General features: G+C 34.6%; 1 protein-coding gene across 1 annotated transcript in view; it reads left to right on the forward strand.

Annotated features, from left to right (window-relative positions):
• The first annotated feature begins 492 nt into the window (after positions 1-492).
• Positions 493-15,115, forward strand: part of LOC150076014 (dnaJ homolog subfamily C member 28) — a 36,874-nt gene continuing 22,251 nt past the window's right edge. The window contains exons 1-3 of the mRNA XM_090387235.1: positions 493-630; positions 6,532-6,725; positions 13,436-13,660. Coding sequence (XP_090243361.1) covers positions 6,570-6,725; positions 13,436-13,660 — 381 coding nt within the window. The 5' untranslated portion in view covers positions 493-630; positions 6,532-6,569. The remainder of the gene's footprint in view (positions 631-6,531; positions 6,726-13,435; positions 13,661-15,115) is intronic.

Genomic DNA, 15,115 nt, shown 5'->3' on the forward strand with positions numbered 1-15,115 from the left:
AAACACGTTTTTTTTCGTACAGCAAAACAGACAAGCCGACCAGAGAACACAAGCAATTTACCGGCACAGACAAAAAATGCACATGGGTGGATGAGGTTGAGGATGTGATAGTAATATGATATATATATATATATATATATATATAATTTTTTTAACCATTTTTAAAAAGGCATCTGGTGACTAATCGTTACTTTCAGTTTGGAGCATAAAACATTTAGCCGAAGTTAGTTGATTAGTTACTGTAAATTTGGTACTGTGACGCATTTTACTCTCTGGGAAAGGCAGGGCATTTTGGATCCGTCTGAAATTTCAAATATAATTTTTGATATCTGAAATACTATATGTGATAAGTGTTGTAAGATTATCTTTAGCATTTTCAGGGAGAAACGGCTGTAAATTTAATTTTTGCGTGACGGAGAACGATGTTGATTAAAAAAAAAAAAAAAAGTTACAGTTTATTTACATCACAGATTAGATCACACAGCACAGAGTAGTAAGATACTATCTGTGACACACAGTTTTGCATATGAGCTATTGGTATGAAAGTTCCCAGGAAGTATTTATATCATATATTGCATTTGAGTCCATTAGCTGGTTTTAAACGATTGCTACTGTTGTCTTAATACCAAAGTATGTAAACAGTATTATTAGAAATGCAGAATAAAAATAATAATAATAAAAAAAAAAAAGCAGAAGATACAAAAAAAGAACAGCATTACCCTGCAGAAAGCAGAATGTTTAGTTTCCTTAGTCTATTACATTGGCTGTTGTAATAGTGAAATTGTAAATTCTTGCCACTGGGTAGCTGTTATGGAGTATGTAAAATTTTCCCTTCCCCAACTGCCTATTTTATCAATATAGTCTAGTCTGTTCCAAATTGGTTTTTTGGAACAGTGTGTGGTTAGTTAGTCTTAGATGAAGGGTAGCAGAGTTTTCTCCTAGACTAAATTGCAAACTATAACATACAATGCAGGCCCAGTATTATACTTAATGGCCATAGTTGCAGCATCATTTTTTTCTAAACCAGACTTCTGAATGGAAGGCAATGTTAGATTTTGATTGTCAGGTCCCTAATGTATACATTTTTAGAAGGCGTTTTATGATCCCATTATGCACAGGATTACAATGTTTTAACCTGGGAGCATATGCACTGCTATAAAAATTACCCAATGAATCCAAAAAAAACAAAAAAAAATAGTGCAGCTTAGAAACATGTAGATAGAGCTTTCCCTCTTCTCCAAAAACATTTTCATCCATAACATAGTGAGAGGTTATCTTGAATTATGCTAAAAATTTACTCCACTCATTAATGTTTCCAATGTTTTTAAATTAACTACAGTAGGGAATATAGATTTAAATTGAAATAATGCTTTAAAAATGATTTGCAATAGCTTTTTTGTGAAACTGTATGTGTTTACTGTATTTATTTATGTATATTTTTATTCTTTTGCAATATAGTGCCTGTTCTCTGCATGTATTTTAATATTTATCTATATTTTATAAAAGGGCCCCTCAAAATGCATTATTTTTTGCTTATTTCTGTGTTAATGCATACTCTTTTGCACTCTATACATGTATTTATCTATCCATTAATGGCTTTCTAGCTTAATTAATGTAAATATATTTATATATTTTGTAATTTTTACCTAGTGCATATTTCAAAATATCCAGTTTTCCCATATGAGTGTGTGTGTGTGTGTATTGACAAGTCAATATGAAAGGGATATGAAAGAACTAGGAACAAAAATAGATTTAAACCTAATAAACAAAATGAATAATTAAAATAAATGAAATGCATTTAAAAGTTAAAATCTATATTTGCTGCAATTCTGTTTGTCCAGAAGGTGAGGCCTATAACTTTGAAGCCCTGAATCAGTTGTCCTACTGCACCATCGGAAATCTGGCCTTGCATGAAAGTTGAAATCAAGTAAAATTAAAAAAAAAAAAAAAAAAAAAAAATCTCCTCCTGAGAAAGGTAGGAGACATGTTGTCATGAGAGTTTGCATCAATTAACATACCTCCCAAAATTATTGAATTTTTTATGACATTAAAAATCTCTAGTGATAATTAATATAATACTAAAATATGTGTATTATTAAAATTCTTGAAAAAAGCTGAGACTTTGAACTTTTTGTAGGATTGGAATTTTTTGAAAAATTGATTGGTGGAATGTAAGATGCAATGGTTTGAGAGCTACTGTTCCAAAAAAACAGACCTGTCCTTTAAATTGGTTAAAAGTGTATGGTAGGAAAGTAATATGGTAATTTCAGAAATATAGTTTCAGTGAAATTCTACTTTCCACATCCTGTGAAAAAGGCCTTGGTTTGAATCATGTAAGGAATTAATATATGAGGAATTCTGTAGGAAAGTGGAAAACAGGAGCGTATTAAACTGTAACAGAGAGCTAAATTATTTTGTAATAACTGAGAACAAAGTGGAGGAGAAATTGTTGAAGTGAAACATAGGAAAGGTGTCCGGGGTGGATGGGATCTATCCAGTTATATTAAAAGAGGCAGCAAAGCAAGTAAGCAAACCCTTAGCCATAATTATGAGAGCATCGCTGGGCTCAGGGGAGATCCCCAAGGACTGCAAATGTGTCAAAGGGTGACATAGGTATTAACAGACCTGTTAGCTTAACTTCTGTTCTGGGGGAAATAATGAAGTCATTGGTTAAAGAAGCATGGCAGGATCATCTAGACAAGACTGCAGTAATAATTCAGACACATAACATGGGTTTGTTAAGGGGAAGTCTTGTGTGACCAATTTGATCGGATACTATGATATGGTCACAAAGGAACCGGATCCAAAAAATAATTTTGATATCATATACTTGGATTTCAGGAAAGCTTTGATACTGTTGCACATGGAAGACTACTATAAATTGGAACAGTATATTTATTATACTTATTATACTGTTTCAATATTATAGCATTAAGGGTAAGTTGCTACAATGGATAAATGGATGGTTGAGGGAAAGAAGACAGAGTGGTAATCAATGGACACTGCTCTTCATGGACTAATGTTATTAGTGGAGTCCCAGGGTTTGGTGTTGGACCCATTGTTTTGTATATTTATCAGTGATATTGAAGAAGGTATATCAGGCCTAATGTCGAAGTTTGTGGATGATGCAAAGGTTGGCAGGGTTATTGTTAATGACAATAAATCTACTGCAACAGGATCTATAAAAGTAAGGCAGATGGGCTGAGAAGAGGAAACTGAAGTTTAACATTGACAAATGCAAATGGGTACTGCATATGGGTAGCAGTAACCCCAGAGAAATGTACCAACTGTGTGGTACTACACTCAGGGTAGTCGAGAATGAAAAAAAACCTGGGGGTAATTGTGCAGTTAGATATGAAGTTTTCTGAGCACTGCAGGCAGGCAGCCAGAGCCTGTCATGGGATCTTGTCAGTGATATATAGGAATTTTGCTAGAAGGGATAAGGAGATGATTATGCCATTGTATAAGGCAATGGTCAGGCCACACCTTGAATAATGGAGGCCTCATTTTAGGAAGGATGTAGAGTTGCTAGAACGAGTACAGAGAAAGGCAATAAGACTGATGAGGGGAACAAAGGAGTACTGTTATGAAGAAAGACTTAACTTCTACAAATTGCAGTGTCTGGAGACTAGGCACCTGCAAGGTAGTGCGAGACCAAGGTATTTTTGCACCCTGGGCAGAAAGATTTTTTAGTGCCTCCTTTACTGAGAGGGCGCTAAATATATATATTTTTCATGATTTGTAAAATTTGGCACCCCTTAAAGAATGCCGCCCTGCTACCCTGTGCCTTCATCTGGCACTGCTGCAAGGTGATCTGATTGAGGTGTATAATGCCTTGAATGGTTTCAGGCTGACCAGGCTAGTCGGGTGGGTAAAGTGTTTGCCTGACAACCCAAAGGTCACGGGTTCGAATCCCGCCTCGTGCTTGGATCAGAGTAGAAAATTCAAAAACCTTGGGAGGTGCAATATGGTTACAGAAGCCGATGCGCCAACAACTAACAAAAAAAAAAAAAAAAAAAAGAATGGTTTCAGCAGGCTCAATGCTGACGAGATTCTTCCTCTTGCTCAGATTAGAACCTAAGGGGGCATAAACTCAAATTGAGGAAAGACAGTTGTAGAATAGATGTGCGGAAGTTTGCCTTTAGTCAGCAGGTAGTTAATTACTGGAACAAACTTCCATCTGTCATTGCAGAAGTTGATAGCTTAAATAAATTCAAGGAAGAAGTGGACAAACGTTTAGAGCGAATGGATGGGTAAAATGGAAAGTTTTTTTTTTTTTTTTTTTTTTGGCTGATGCATGCTTTCTTACATCATATGCCTCTGCTAATTCTAATCAATCTCAAGCAAGGATAATGTGGTGTTTTTCTTCCTGTAAACTCAGAAGAAACAATCTGATTGACTGATCACACTCAGTTTACAGACATGGTATACTGTAGATGTATGGTTTTCAGCTTGGAAACCCCAATATATATGAAAATAGAAATACAGTTACTTTCAGATAAACAACACTTTCGAAAAGAGAAGCATTTTACTGTTTATTAAAATAAAGTGTTATTCTGAGTAGCCTGTTGCTCAATTAATTTTCAATTTCTTTGGTAACAGATTTCCACCTGGTTGCTGATGTGAATTTTCAGTTTTATGGAAACAGCTGCCTCAGTGATGACATATTTTAAATAAATAAATAGCAAAATGTTCCATTTTTTGGGAGGCGCTTCTTTGAAATTAGTGCAAATGCTTGGACAACTTATTGAAAAGTTAGTTATCACTGGGAAAGGGGGAGCTAATACCATGTTAAAATGATGGGGGTTTTTTTGTCTTTAATATATATTCTGTTTATACTCTAACACAACCACAAAGTTAGAGAAGTTTACAACTAATCATCTTGACAATGAACCTGTATGCAGTACTCAAGATGCAGCCTAACCATGGCCTTGTATAAACGGATAATCACCTCCTTATCCTTGCTAGCAAAGTTTCTGTATATCATTGACAAAATCCCATGAGCTGTCATGGCAACCTGTCTGCACTGCTCAGAGAACTTCATATCTTACTGCATAATCACTCCCAAGTCTTTTTCATTTTCCATTACCCTGAGTGTGGTATCACACACATTTGGTATGCTAGTCTGGGATTACTGCTACCCATATGCAGTTCCTTGCATTTGTCAGTGTTAAACTTCAACTGCCATTTCTCAATCCACTGGCCTAATTTTTATAGATTTTGTTGCAGTAGCTTACCTTCATTACTGTCACCGTGCCAACCTTTGTATGATCTGCAAACTTAGACATTAAGCCTAATATACCTTCATCATCAGTATCATTAAGCTGTATGAAGAAATTCTTCTCCTCTACCCTTAATAAATATTGAAAACAACAGTGGGTCCAGCGCTGAAAACTGGGGAACTACTCGAATAACATTAGTCCATGAAGAGCAGTACCCGTCTCGGTCTTCCACCCAACCATCCTTTTATCCATAGCAGACTTGCCCTTAATACCACATTGCTCCAGTTTGTACAGTAATCTTTTATGTGCAACAGTATCAAAAGCCTTCCTAAAAAGCAAGGCAAAATATCATACCATATTTTGATATCAAGTATATGATATCAAAATCATATTTGCATAGCTAGACACTAAGCATTAAAGAGCAGCCTGTCAACCATCAGTGATTTGAGTTAAATATAAAATAAACATCACTTGCATTGGAAACATTTTCTGTGAAGTGCACAATTAACAAACAATTCTTAAAATTTAGTCTCTGTTGTCCTGTTCCCAAAGCCAAAAACCAAGTGGAAGGAGGATTATATTTGGCTTTATTCCTTCTTGGGATCACGAAAAAAAAAAGTGATATAAGTGGGAAATCATTTAAATAGGAGTTTTGTTTACCTTAAAAAAAAAAGACTTTTTTTTCTAGCTTGGGAAAGTAAAAAGAGATTAGAACAAAATTGTACTATTTTTGTATGGATTTGTATTCTTTGCTTGCTGAGAATTTCCCCTACCATGGATTTCTGTTATGCTCTTCATGTTTTTACAATTCTGAGCTGGAAGAAGAAATTCACTTATGTATATGATTGAAGTAAAAATATCATTATAATATCAATACTTTCCAAAAATATTTTTGCTTAATAAGTAAGTTACAGGTAACAAGGGTATCAAGATCTTTTTTTTTTTTTCCCTGCCTTTTTCCCATTATTATGTGGGGTCAGCGTTTTTATTGTTTTGGCATGCAATTTTTACGGCCGGATGCCCTTCCTGACGCCAACCCTCACCCTTTATTCGGGCTGGGAATGTGTGGTGGTCATTCCCTGACCTGCCGCATCCTCCGTGTTTGGTAGGTACGGGCTCAAACCCCGGTCTAATCAAGAAGCGTGTGCTATGCACTACTGCTCCTGCCCACCTGGCTACAGAGATGCCTACAAGGGTATCAAGATCTGAAAAAGTATATTTTTAATTTCAGAAAGCTTATTTTTATTGCTCTTTGTTTTTTTCTTTTTTTTTTTCCCTCTCTAATGATTATTTTTTTTATCTATTTCAGTACCATGAAACATTACAAATTATGACCAGAGTATATCTATGGAACTTTCACTTGCTGTATTAAGCCAAAAACTTATAAGAAATGTAATACTGTATAAATTGACCAGTCTTCATAATGCAAGTGCATTTTCCGTAAGCCTGGGTCGGTTTGGTAACATTAGATACATTGGTCATAGGAATAAAAATGAGTTGAAGGTAAGATGAAAGTTTTGTTAGTTACTGTATTATCCTTGTTTTTATAGTGAATTGGGTTTGTTTTAATTTGCAAAAATCTATTTAAATTAAAAAATATTGAAAATTTTAAAAAATCATTAATACTTACCTCTTATGATATGGTAATGTTTTGTTTAAATGATTAGTACAAATTGGAGCCGACCGGGCTAGCCGGGTGGGTAAAGTGCCTGCCTGGCAACCCAAAGGTCGCGGGTTCGATTCCCGCCTTGGGCTTGGATCAAAGTACTGCAAAAACCTTGGGAGGGGCATTATGGCCACAGAAGCCTATGCACCAACAACTATCAAAAAAAAAAAAAAAAAAACAAATTAGTATTGCTTACTTTGAAAGATCTGAGTTCAAAATCCTGTTAATGGGAGGAAAGAAGTGTGCTTTTTTTTAGGGGAGGGAGGGAGGGGTTATGCCTTTAATTGCATGACAACAAAACAAAAGATTAAAGTAGAGCATCGTTCTTGTTGGAATAATATTATTAGAGGCATTCTTCAGGGTTTAATGCAGACTTCCTTGTTATTCTCAGTATTTATTAAAGATATTGATGAAGTTTGAAAATGATACAAGTTTGAGATAGTAGTTAATGACAATAATCATGGCATGTATTGCAAAAGATGTAGAAAAGTAGGCAGATGAGCTGAGACAGGACTTGGAATTACTGCTGCCCACGTGTAATACCTTGCATGTGGGCAGCAGTAATTCCAGAATAACATACCATTTAGGTGATCTACACTCAAGGTTCTGCAGAACAAAAGAGACCTAGGGGGTTAATTGTATAGTCTGACATGAAGTTCTCTGAGCAGTGTAGGCTGACTCCCAGGACAGCCTATGGGGTTTTGTCATCTTGAGTACTGTATACATGTCTGGAAGCCTCATTATGTGGATGTGGAACTGTTAGAATGGGTGCAAGAAAGAGCAACAAGATTAGTCAATGATACAAAAGGGTATTCCTAATGTGAAAGGCTTCAGTTCTGAAAATTGCAGCACTTTGGAAACTAGGTGCATTTCAGGAGTCTGAATGACAGTTTAAGGCTTTAAATAGATTGAATAAACTAAATACTGCTAACATCCTACACTCTTACTCTCAAACAGCACACATAAGAGGACATAAATTGAAAAAGGATGGCTGTACGATATATGTGTTAAAATTTTGTTTTCAGCTATAAAGCAATTGATTGTTAGAATAAACTTCCATCTAGTGTTGTAGAAGTGGGATAGTTTGAATAAATTTGAGGAAGCATTAAGATAGGTTATTAGGGGGATGGACAGATGAGGTGGGTAATTTTTTTTAAGGAAGTAGTGAACATATGCAACTGTCTTGCGTAGACATTTTCGTGCATTATCAAAACCATATTTAAATGATGATGTGGCATTGCTGTTATTGATGTTGTATGTGTTATAGAGGTTTTAGCTATATAACTGAGCAATTTCTTGTTTAGCACTGCACATTGGTTTCTGTCTAAACAGTGCCTCATTATGGAAGTGTGTTTGCTATAAGAAATTGATAATCTCGAGAGAAACCTTTTGGAAACTTGAAAAAGTAAACTCACGATAATTTAGTATCACCTGCACAGGTACATAGTTACCCTCTGCTTGAGAACATTGTTTTTGTTTTGAATTCTGGTCAGTTTGCATCATTCTGTTACAAAGATTGAGAAGTGGTTTTTGCCTCACACAGTACAGTTTTTTTTACAATGGACAGCAAGTGAGCAGTTTTAATTGTTTGTGAATCGAAGTTATGGAGCTCAACAGTGCACACAATTGAAATTCAAAACAAAAGATTATTGAGTCGTGAAAACAATTGTAACAAAATTAAGTGCATAAACCTGAACATTCTGATGGCAATGAGGCTCTTTTAAAGTTGTTTAAACAGCACAGGAGTTAAAATATCCTGGTAAGTGGTCCACTTTGATTTGGAATCAAGATTTAAGCTGGGTCACAATATGTGTTTTCGAAAAGTTACAGGAACAATACAACCATCCTGGAGTTATTAAATTTGGTGGCTCCAATTGTGTGAATGGTACGTGGATAAAGACATTTTTAATGTGGACTAGGGGGCTTTGCCCCCTGCTTGCTTTGCTCATCCATCTCCGTTCACACATTTTCTACGTAAAATGTAGAGGTATATAGAGTAAGTCAAATCTTTTCTACATAAAAGACACACCTGTCGAAATGCACTATTCGATATCTAATCAGGAAATGACCTATGTAATTATTTACCTGTGCATTTTTAGTGTGCGGCATTCTCAAGGTCGAATAAATATCACTTTTATTATTTCATTATTATTATTTATTATTATTATTATTTACACTTTTATTATTATTTACATCTCAAGATTCTCAACAAGAAACTAGTACAGAAGGTACTCATGAAAAGAAACACAAGAAGCAGAAGCATCATGATGAAGAGAAGGAAAGGAAGAAAAAGAAAAAAGAATCCAAAAAAGAAAAAATAAATAACTAAATTTGACTGCAATAGTCATACATGAACATTCACTGCTCTAGCATGAAATTATCCATGACTCCAGAAAGAGGGGTGTACCCCTTAATTTGGTGTACCCAAACTCCAGAAAGGGGTACACCCTCAACATGGCGGCAAGCAAAACGGTGGGAAAGCAGTGATTGACAAGTCGTGAAACGGACAGGAACAAGTCAGTGATTAGCAGATGACACTGCTTTCCCTGCCTAAGGTGTTTTTCCCCACATTTGCTGCTGTTTTTAAATCGGGAACTCGTTTTCCCATTTTAAAACAGCAGGATGGAGGGATAAACACCCTACCTAAGCTAAGCCCCCCTCCTCAACAACACAAAACAATCAGAAAAAGAGGTGCCTTCACCTGTCAATTATCACCGTCTTCCTTGCTTTCATCGAACTACCTGCCGGTGTATACTATCCTGGATTTCAGCCAATATCACTATGTAATTATTTACCTGCGTTTACATAGGTCACTTAGGAAAAGGCCTTTTGCTTCGGGTTCCACAATACTTGAGGAATATTGTTGCATCTGAAAGAGCAGGACTAAAATACTTAACTGAAATATTTACAAACTATACAAATATTTAAAATATTTACAAAATACGAAACCACAGTATTTACAAATATACAATATTCATTAATATACAAAAAATGTTACGATGGAACATCAAATGTTAGACAGAGAATCATGTGCACGAGGTTGGTGAATGCTATGGAGTGTAGTTGTCAATAATTAATTGCATTTGTAGTGATCTAATTGTCTCGCCCTCTTCTCCCATTGGCTCGAATAAATATCACTAGGAGGAAAATTTTTTTAATGTATAGATAGATTAGACAGAGTCCTTTTTAAATTAACTCCTGACGAAATGTTAAAATTCAAGAGTGAAAAGTGTGTAGGCAATGAACTGTCAGTAGATTGTATTGCAGCCCTCAATTGTGCTAATTTTAATTTTACAGAAAGAGAACAAATTGTTTGTCATGGGAAAATCATAAAATTGGCAATGTTTCCAAAATTAAAAATCCATCTGTTCAATATAGCACAAATAAAAAGGCTCAGACAACATCAGCCTTGTTTGAATCTGATCTGCTTTATTGGAATCGTGACTTATGGAGACATCATCAAAATATTCTACTTCTTTTTGGACAATTGAATGGCAACTGTGCAAAAGAATACACACTGCATAAAATACATGTTTTATACAGTGCATACACAACGCCTGTGAAAGTGAAACAGTATTTAGCATAACTGAAGTCATAACTGTATGTAGTATTTATGTATTTTATACACCATTAATTAAATTTCTGCTAATTTTATTATAATTTTTAAAAAAATGTCAACATTGGTTGTAACTTCAAGAATATTGTGGTTCCCTTAGTGATGCTATAACCAAGTTTGACTGTAATAGTCATACATGAACAGTCACTGCTCTAGCATGAAATTATCCATGACTAACATGGTAATAAACCTGCATAAAACTGTTTAAACAGAACTGGTGAAACACATGCCCCTTCACTGCTACAACCAAAAGTGGTCACACATCAACCTCTGTGCTCCTCTCTGCAGCATCTTATTGCTGGAGTTAAGACAATGTGAAAATTTCAGCTAGTAATGTGGGATGGCCACATTAGCTGACTGTGCAAAACTGTCAGCAATTGACGTGCAGTGGCCGTGTGAGTTAACAATGTGAAAATACTGGAAATTAATGAGTGTTGTTCTCCCAGAGTATAGTTTTGAAAGAAGCTCCTTGTGTAATATACATTGTATTGTATCAAATTAAAGCTAATATATGAATCCTAATAAATATGGTAATAAAATATAAAATATATACTGTATTTTATATTTTATTAGCGTATGATATTTATAAATTTCATGAATTTAGACAAAAATAGCAAAATTTTGTAACTAATAAAAAGTTTGAAAATAGTGTTAGACAGTTTGATTATGCACTTGCTGTATTGTTGTGTAACAGGAAAATTATTGCCTTGCATATGTGTTGTATAATATTAAAGAATATTGAACTAATACAGAATGCTGTAAGGGGACACTTAAAAATTTATCTACCTTGGTAATAAAGAAATGACAAAGAATCCCAAATTTAAAAAAAAAAAATTCTTAAAATATATCTCCTCGATTTCAATATCCCCTGAGTTCAATTAATGTCCTCCATGTTGAAGTAACAGAATAAATACTGAAAAAAAAGAAGTCTTTGTTCTGATCTCTGAAAAAAATCATTTGGAATATCCTTAAGAATGTCATCAGTTGAAAATTGATGCTTGTGCAGGTGTTTCTTCAGATCACTGGGAGCTAGATCCATACTGCAGGTTGGCAATTTAACTCCTAGAATACAAAATCCCTCAGAGCAGGAATTGCTTTATGAGACATGTATTGTTATGAAGAAGCAAGACACCTTGTGTCAATTTCCTTCTTCTGTGTTTCTTTATGGCATCTCAAATTTTTGAGAAGAGCAGCATAGACATCTCTAGTGATTGTTTTCTTATGTATGGCACATAGTCTATCAAAAGAATTCGCTCCATATCCCAAAAAAAAAAAAAAGGTAGCCACAATCTTCCTGGCAGAGGATTGAATCCTGAAATTTTTGGCAGTGGTGGCCCACAGTATTAACATGCGTGGACTCCTGTTTTGTTTTTGGATCCCAGTGATGAATCTGTGTATCATCATCAGTTATAATTCTTGAAAGAAACCTTTGTAGATCTGTATCATGCATGTGTAAACTTTTCTCACATTAGAATCCCAAACTATTTCTGAAGAGGTGCGAGTGGTCTTGGTGCCCAGCAGAAACTGACATTTGATATGGCCAAGTGTTCATGGAGGATATCTGTACTGACCCCTCAGAACTATTAAATTCTCCTGCTAACCACATTCTCCTGGCTGTACATCTATCCTGTACAGCCAGGTCTTCAACTTTTTTTTCACTTCCATATATTGTCTCAAGCAGGGGTCATCTTTTATGGATTCTCAACCCAATTTAAACTGCTTAGACCAAAATTTTATCTCGTATTCAGAAAGGGCAGACATCACCATATATAGCTTTTATGTGTTCATAAATAATATTTGGTCCATTCTCTTATTTTATCAAAAATTTAATGAAAGCTCAATGCTACAATTTTGTGACATGTTTACATTTGGGTTGGATACCTTAAATCTCTTCCATGTGTCACTGTATTGAGCTGGATTTGCACAAATATGATACAGACATTTATGAGATTATGATAAAACTAGTTTTTTTATATATCAAGCATTTTTATGGTCAAGGTAGGTTATTCAGTTACATTATTAAAATTTAATCTGGTTAATGTCATAAACATGATTCCTTGTCTTGGCCTTTTGAATGATGTCTTTACAGATACAAAACTCAAGGATAAGGTCACAGGCAAATATATTCAAGAATTTTTTGATAATTTATAATAGATTACAACATGTAACTATATGGAATCATCTCATATAAAAGTATATGATAGAATATCATATAAAGTACTTTCATATGAGATGTGTCAACACTATGGAATGCATGATCATATCTCATTTTATGGACTTTCTCAAGTTCAATTTCCATATTGGCATTTGTGCTTTTTAAAATTGTCTTTTATGCATTTGAAGTTGCATATGATTTCATTAATGCAAGTGAGCAAAGATTCCTTCATGAAAGTTTAACAAGTTTTAACTGGTTTTAACTCAATTATTTTCCTTAATTTTAAACTATAAAATTATTTCATCACTGAAATTTGGTAGTAGAACAAAGATATGATTCATAAGCTAATATTAGCTTATGAATCAGAGTAATTCTGTAAATTATAGCTTTTAGTATGATTCTTCTCTTTCTGAAAAAAAAAGTAGAACTACAAGAAAAAGTCCTGTAACTGACTGAATCAGATATTATTAAAAAACTTTTTTTTTTTTTTTTTGTGAATTTCTTTAATTTTATGTTTGAATATTTCTGAAAAATGTTTATACTAGTGTATCCATCATAATTAAAGAAATTTATGAATACATTTGTGAAGTAAATAAATTGTTTTATGTGTAATTTTAAAAATCATTTTTTTAAAAAAAGAAATAAAGGATAATCTTTAAGTATTTAATATAGCAGAATCAATATTGAAACTTTACTGAATTGACCCACTAAAGAGTAATGTTGTTCACATTTGTTGTTTGTATTTAATATTCTGGATATTTTTTATTCCTTAATAGGAATGCTGTAAAATTTTAAATATATCTGAAAATCCTGATGTGAAAGAATTAAGAGAAGCATTTTTAAAACTTGCAAAAAAATATCATCCAGACAGTTGTTCATCAGAGTCAGACAGTGAAAAATTTACTTTAATAGAATCAGCATATAGAACTTTGAGAGAACATATACAGGGAATAGATTACAGTGCTGAAGATGATATTCTGGAAAAGGATTTTGGCATAAAGGTAAATGTTTTGTGTCTAATGTCTGTAATTATATGAATTATATAAGCTAAAAATAAAGATCATACCTTTTTTTTTTATCGATATAGATAGCACCTCCCAAATAGCATGAGGTTTAAACTAAAAATCAGTGCATGTCTCAGATGTGCATTGTAGTTGGCATGAAAATAAATGTACTGCAATGAAATTAAAATTGGACATTTAAAATTAAAACATCAAATCTGTACTAATTGTTGGGTTTTAGGTGCATCAACCATTGCATATTATGACTATAAAAGTGTGTATTCGCGGGCAGATTTTAATTTTGTGCAGGCTGAGAAACCCAGAATAACTAAAGAAAAATGCTATTCCCATCACCTGAGATCAGCTAACTACAATCTCAATTGAAGAGTAGTAGTAGTAGTAGTAGTAGAAGTAACATGTGATGCAAGAAAGCAAGTGTATGAGCTTATGCAACATCAGCCAAAAAAAAAAATATATATATCACACCATTCCCTCCAAATGCCTGTCCAGTTCCTCCTCAAATTTATTCAACCTATCAACTTCCACAACGACAGAAGGAAGTTTGTTCCAGCAATTAACCACCCGCTGGCTAAAGGCAAATTAACGCACATCTATTCTACATCTGTCTTTTCTTAATTTGAATTTATGCCCCCTTAGGTTCGTAATCTGAACAAGTGGAAGGATCCCATCAGAATTCACCGTGCTCAATCCATTCAAGGCCTTATACACCTCAATCAGATCACCGCGCAGGTGCCTAGTCTCCAGCCACTGCAATTTTCAGAACTTAAGCCTCTCTTGGTAAGAGGATCCCTTCATTCCCCTCACCAATCTTGTTTCCCTTCTCTGTACATGCTCAAGCAACTCAACACCCTTCCTAAAATGAGGCCTCCAGACCTGTATGCAGTACTCAAGGCGTGGCCTGACCATTGCCTTATATAAAGGGATAATCACCTCTATGACCTGCTCTGGCAGCCTGTCTGCATTGCTCAGCAAACTTTATATCTGACTGCACAATTACTCATAGGTATTTTTCATTTTCTACCACCCTAAGTGTAGTACCACATAGTTGATACATTTCTCTGGGATTACTTCTACTCATATGTAGTACTTTGCTGCATTTGTCAATGTTAAACTTCAGTTGCTACTTCTCAGCCCATCTGCCCAAACTTTTCCAGATCCTGTTGCAGCAGCATACTATTTTTACTGTCGTTAACAACCCTGCCAACCTTTGTATCATCTGCAAACTTGGACATTAAGCCTGATATACCTTAATCATTATCATTGATAAATATACAAAACAACAGTGGGCCCAACACCAAACCCTGGGGGACTCCACTAATAACATTAGTCCACAAAGCATAGCTTCCATTGATTACCATTCTCTGTCTTCTCCCACTCAACCACCCTTTTATCCATTGTAGCAACTTACCCTTAATACCATACCGTTCCACTTTG

Source organism: Mastigoproctus giganteus, chromosome 13 (assembly GCF_048544385.1).
Source record: "Mastigoproctus giganteus isolate SK-2022 chromosome 13, ASM4854438v1, whole genome shotgun sequence".
NCBI lineage: Eukaryota > Metazoa > Arthropoda > Arachnida > Uropygi > Thelyphonidae > Mastigoproctus > Mastigoproctus giganteus.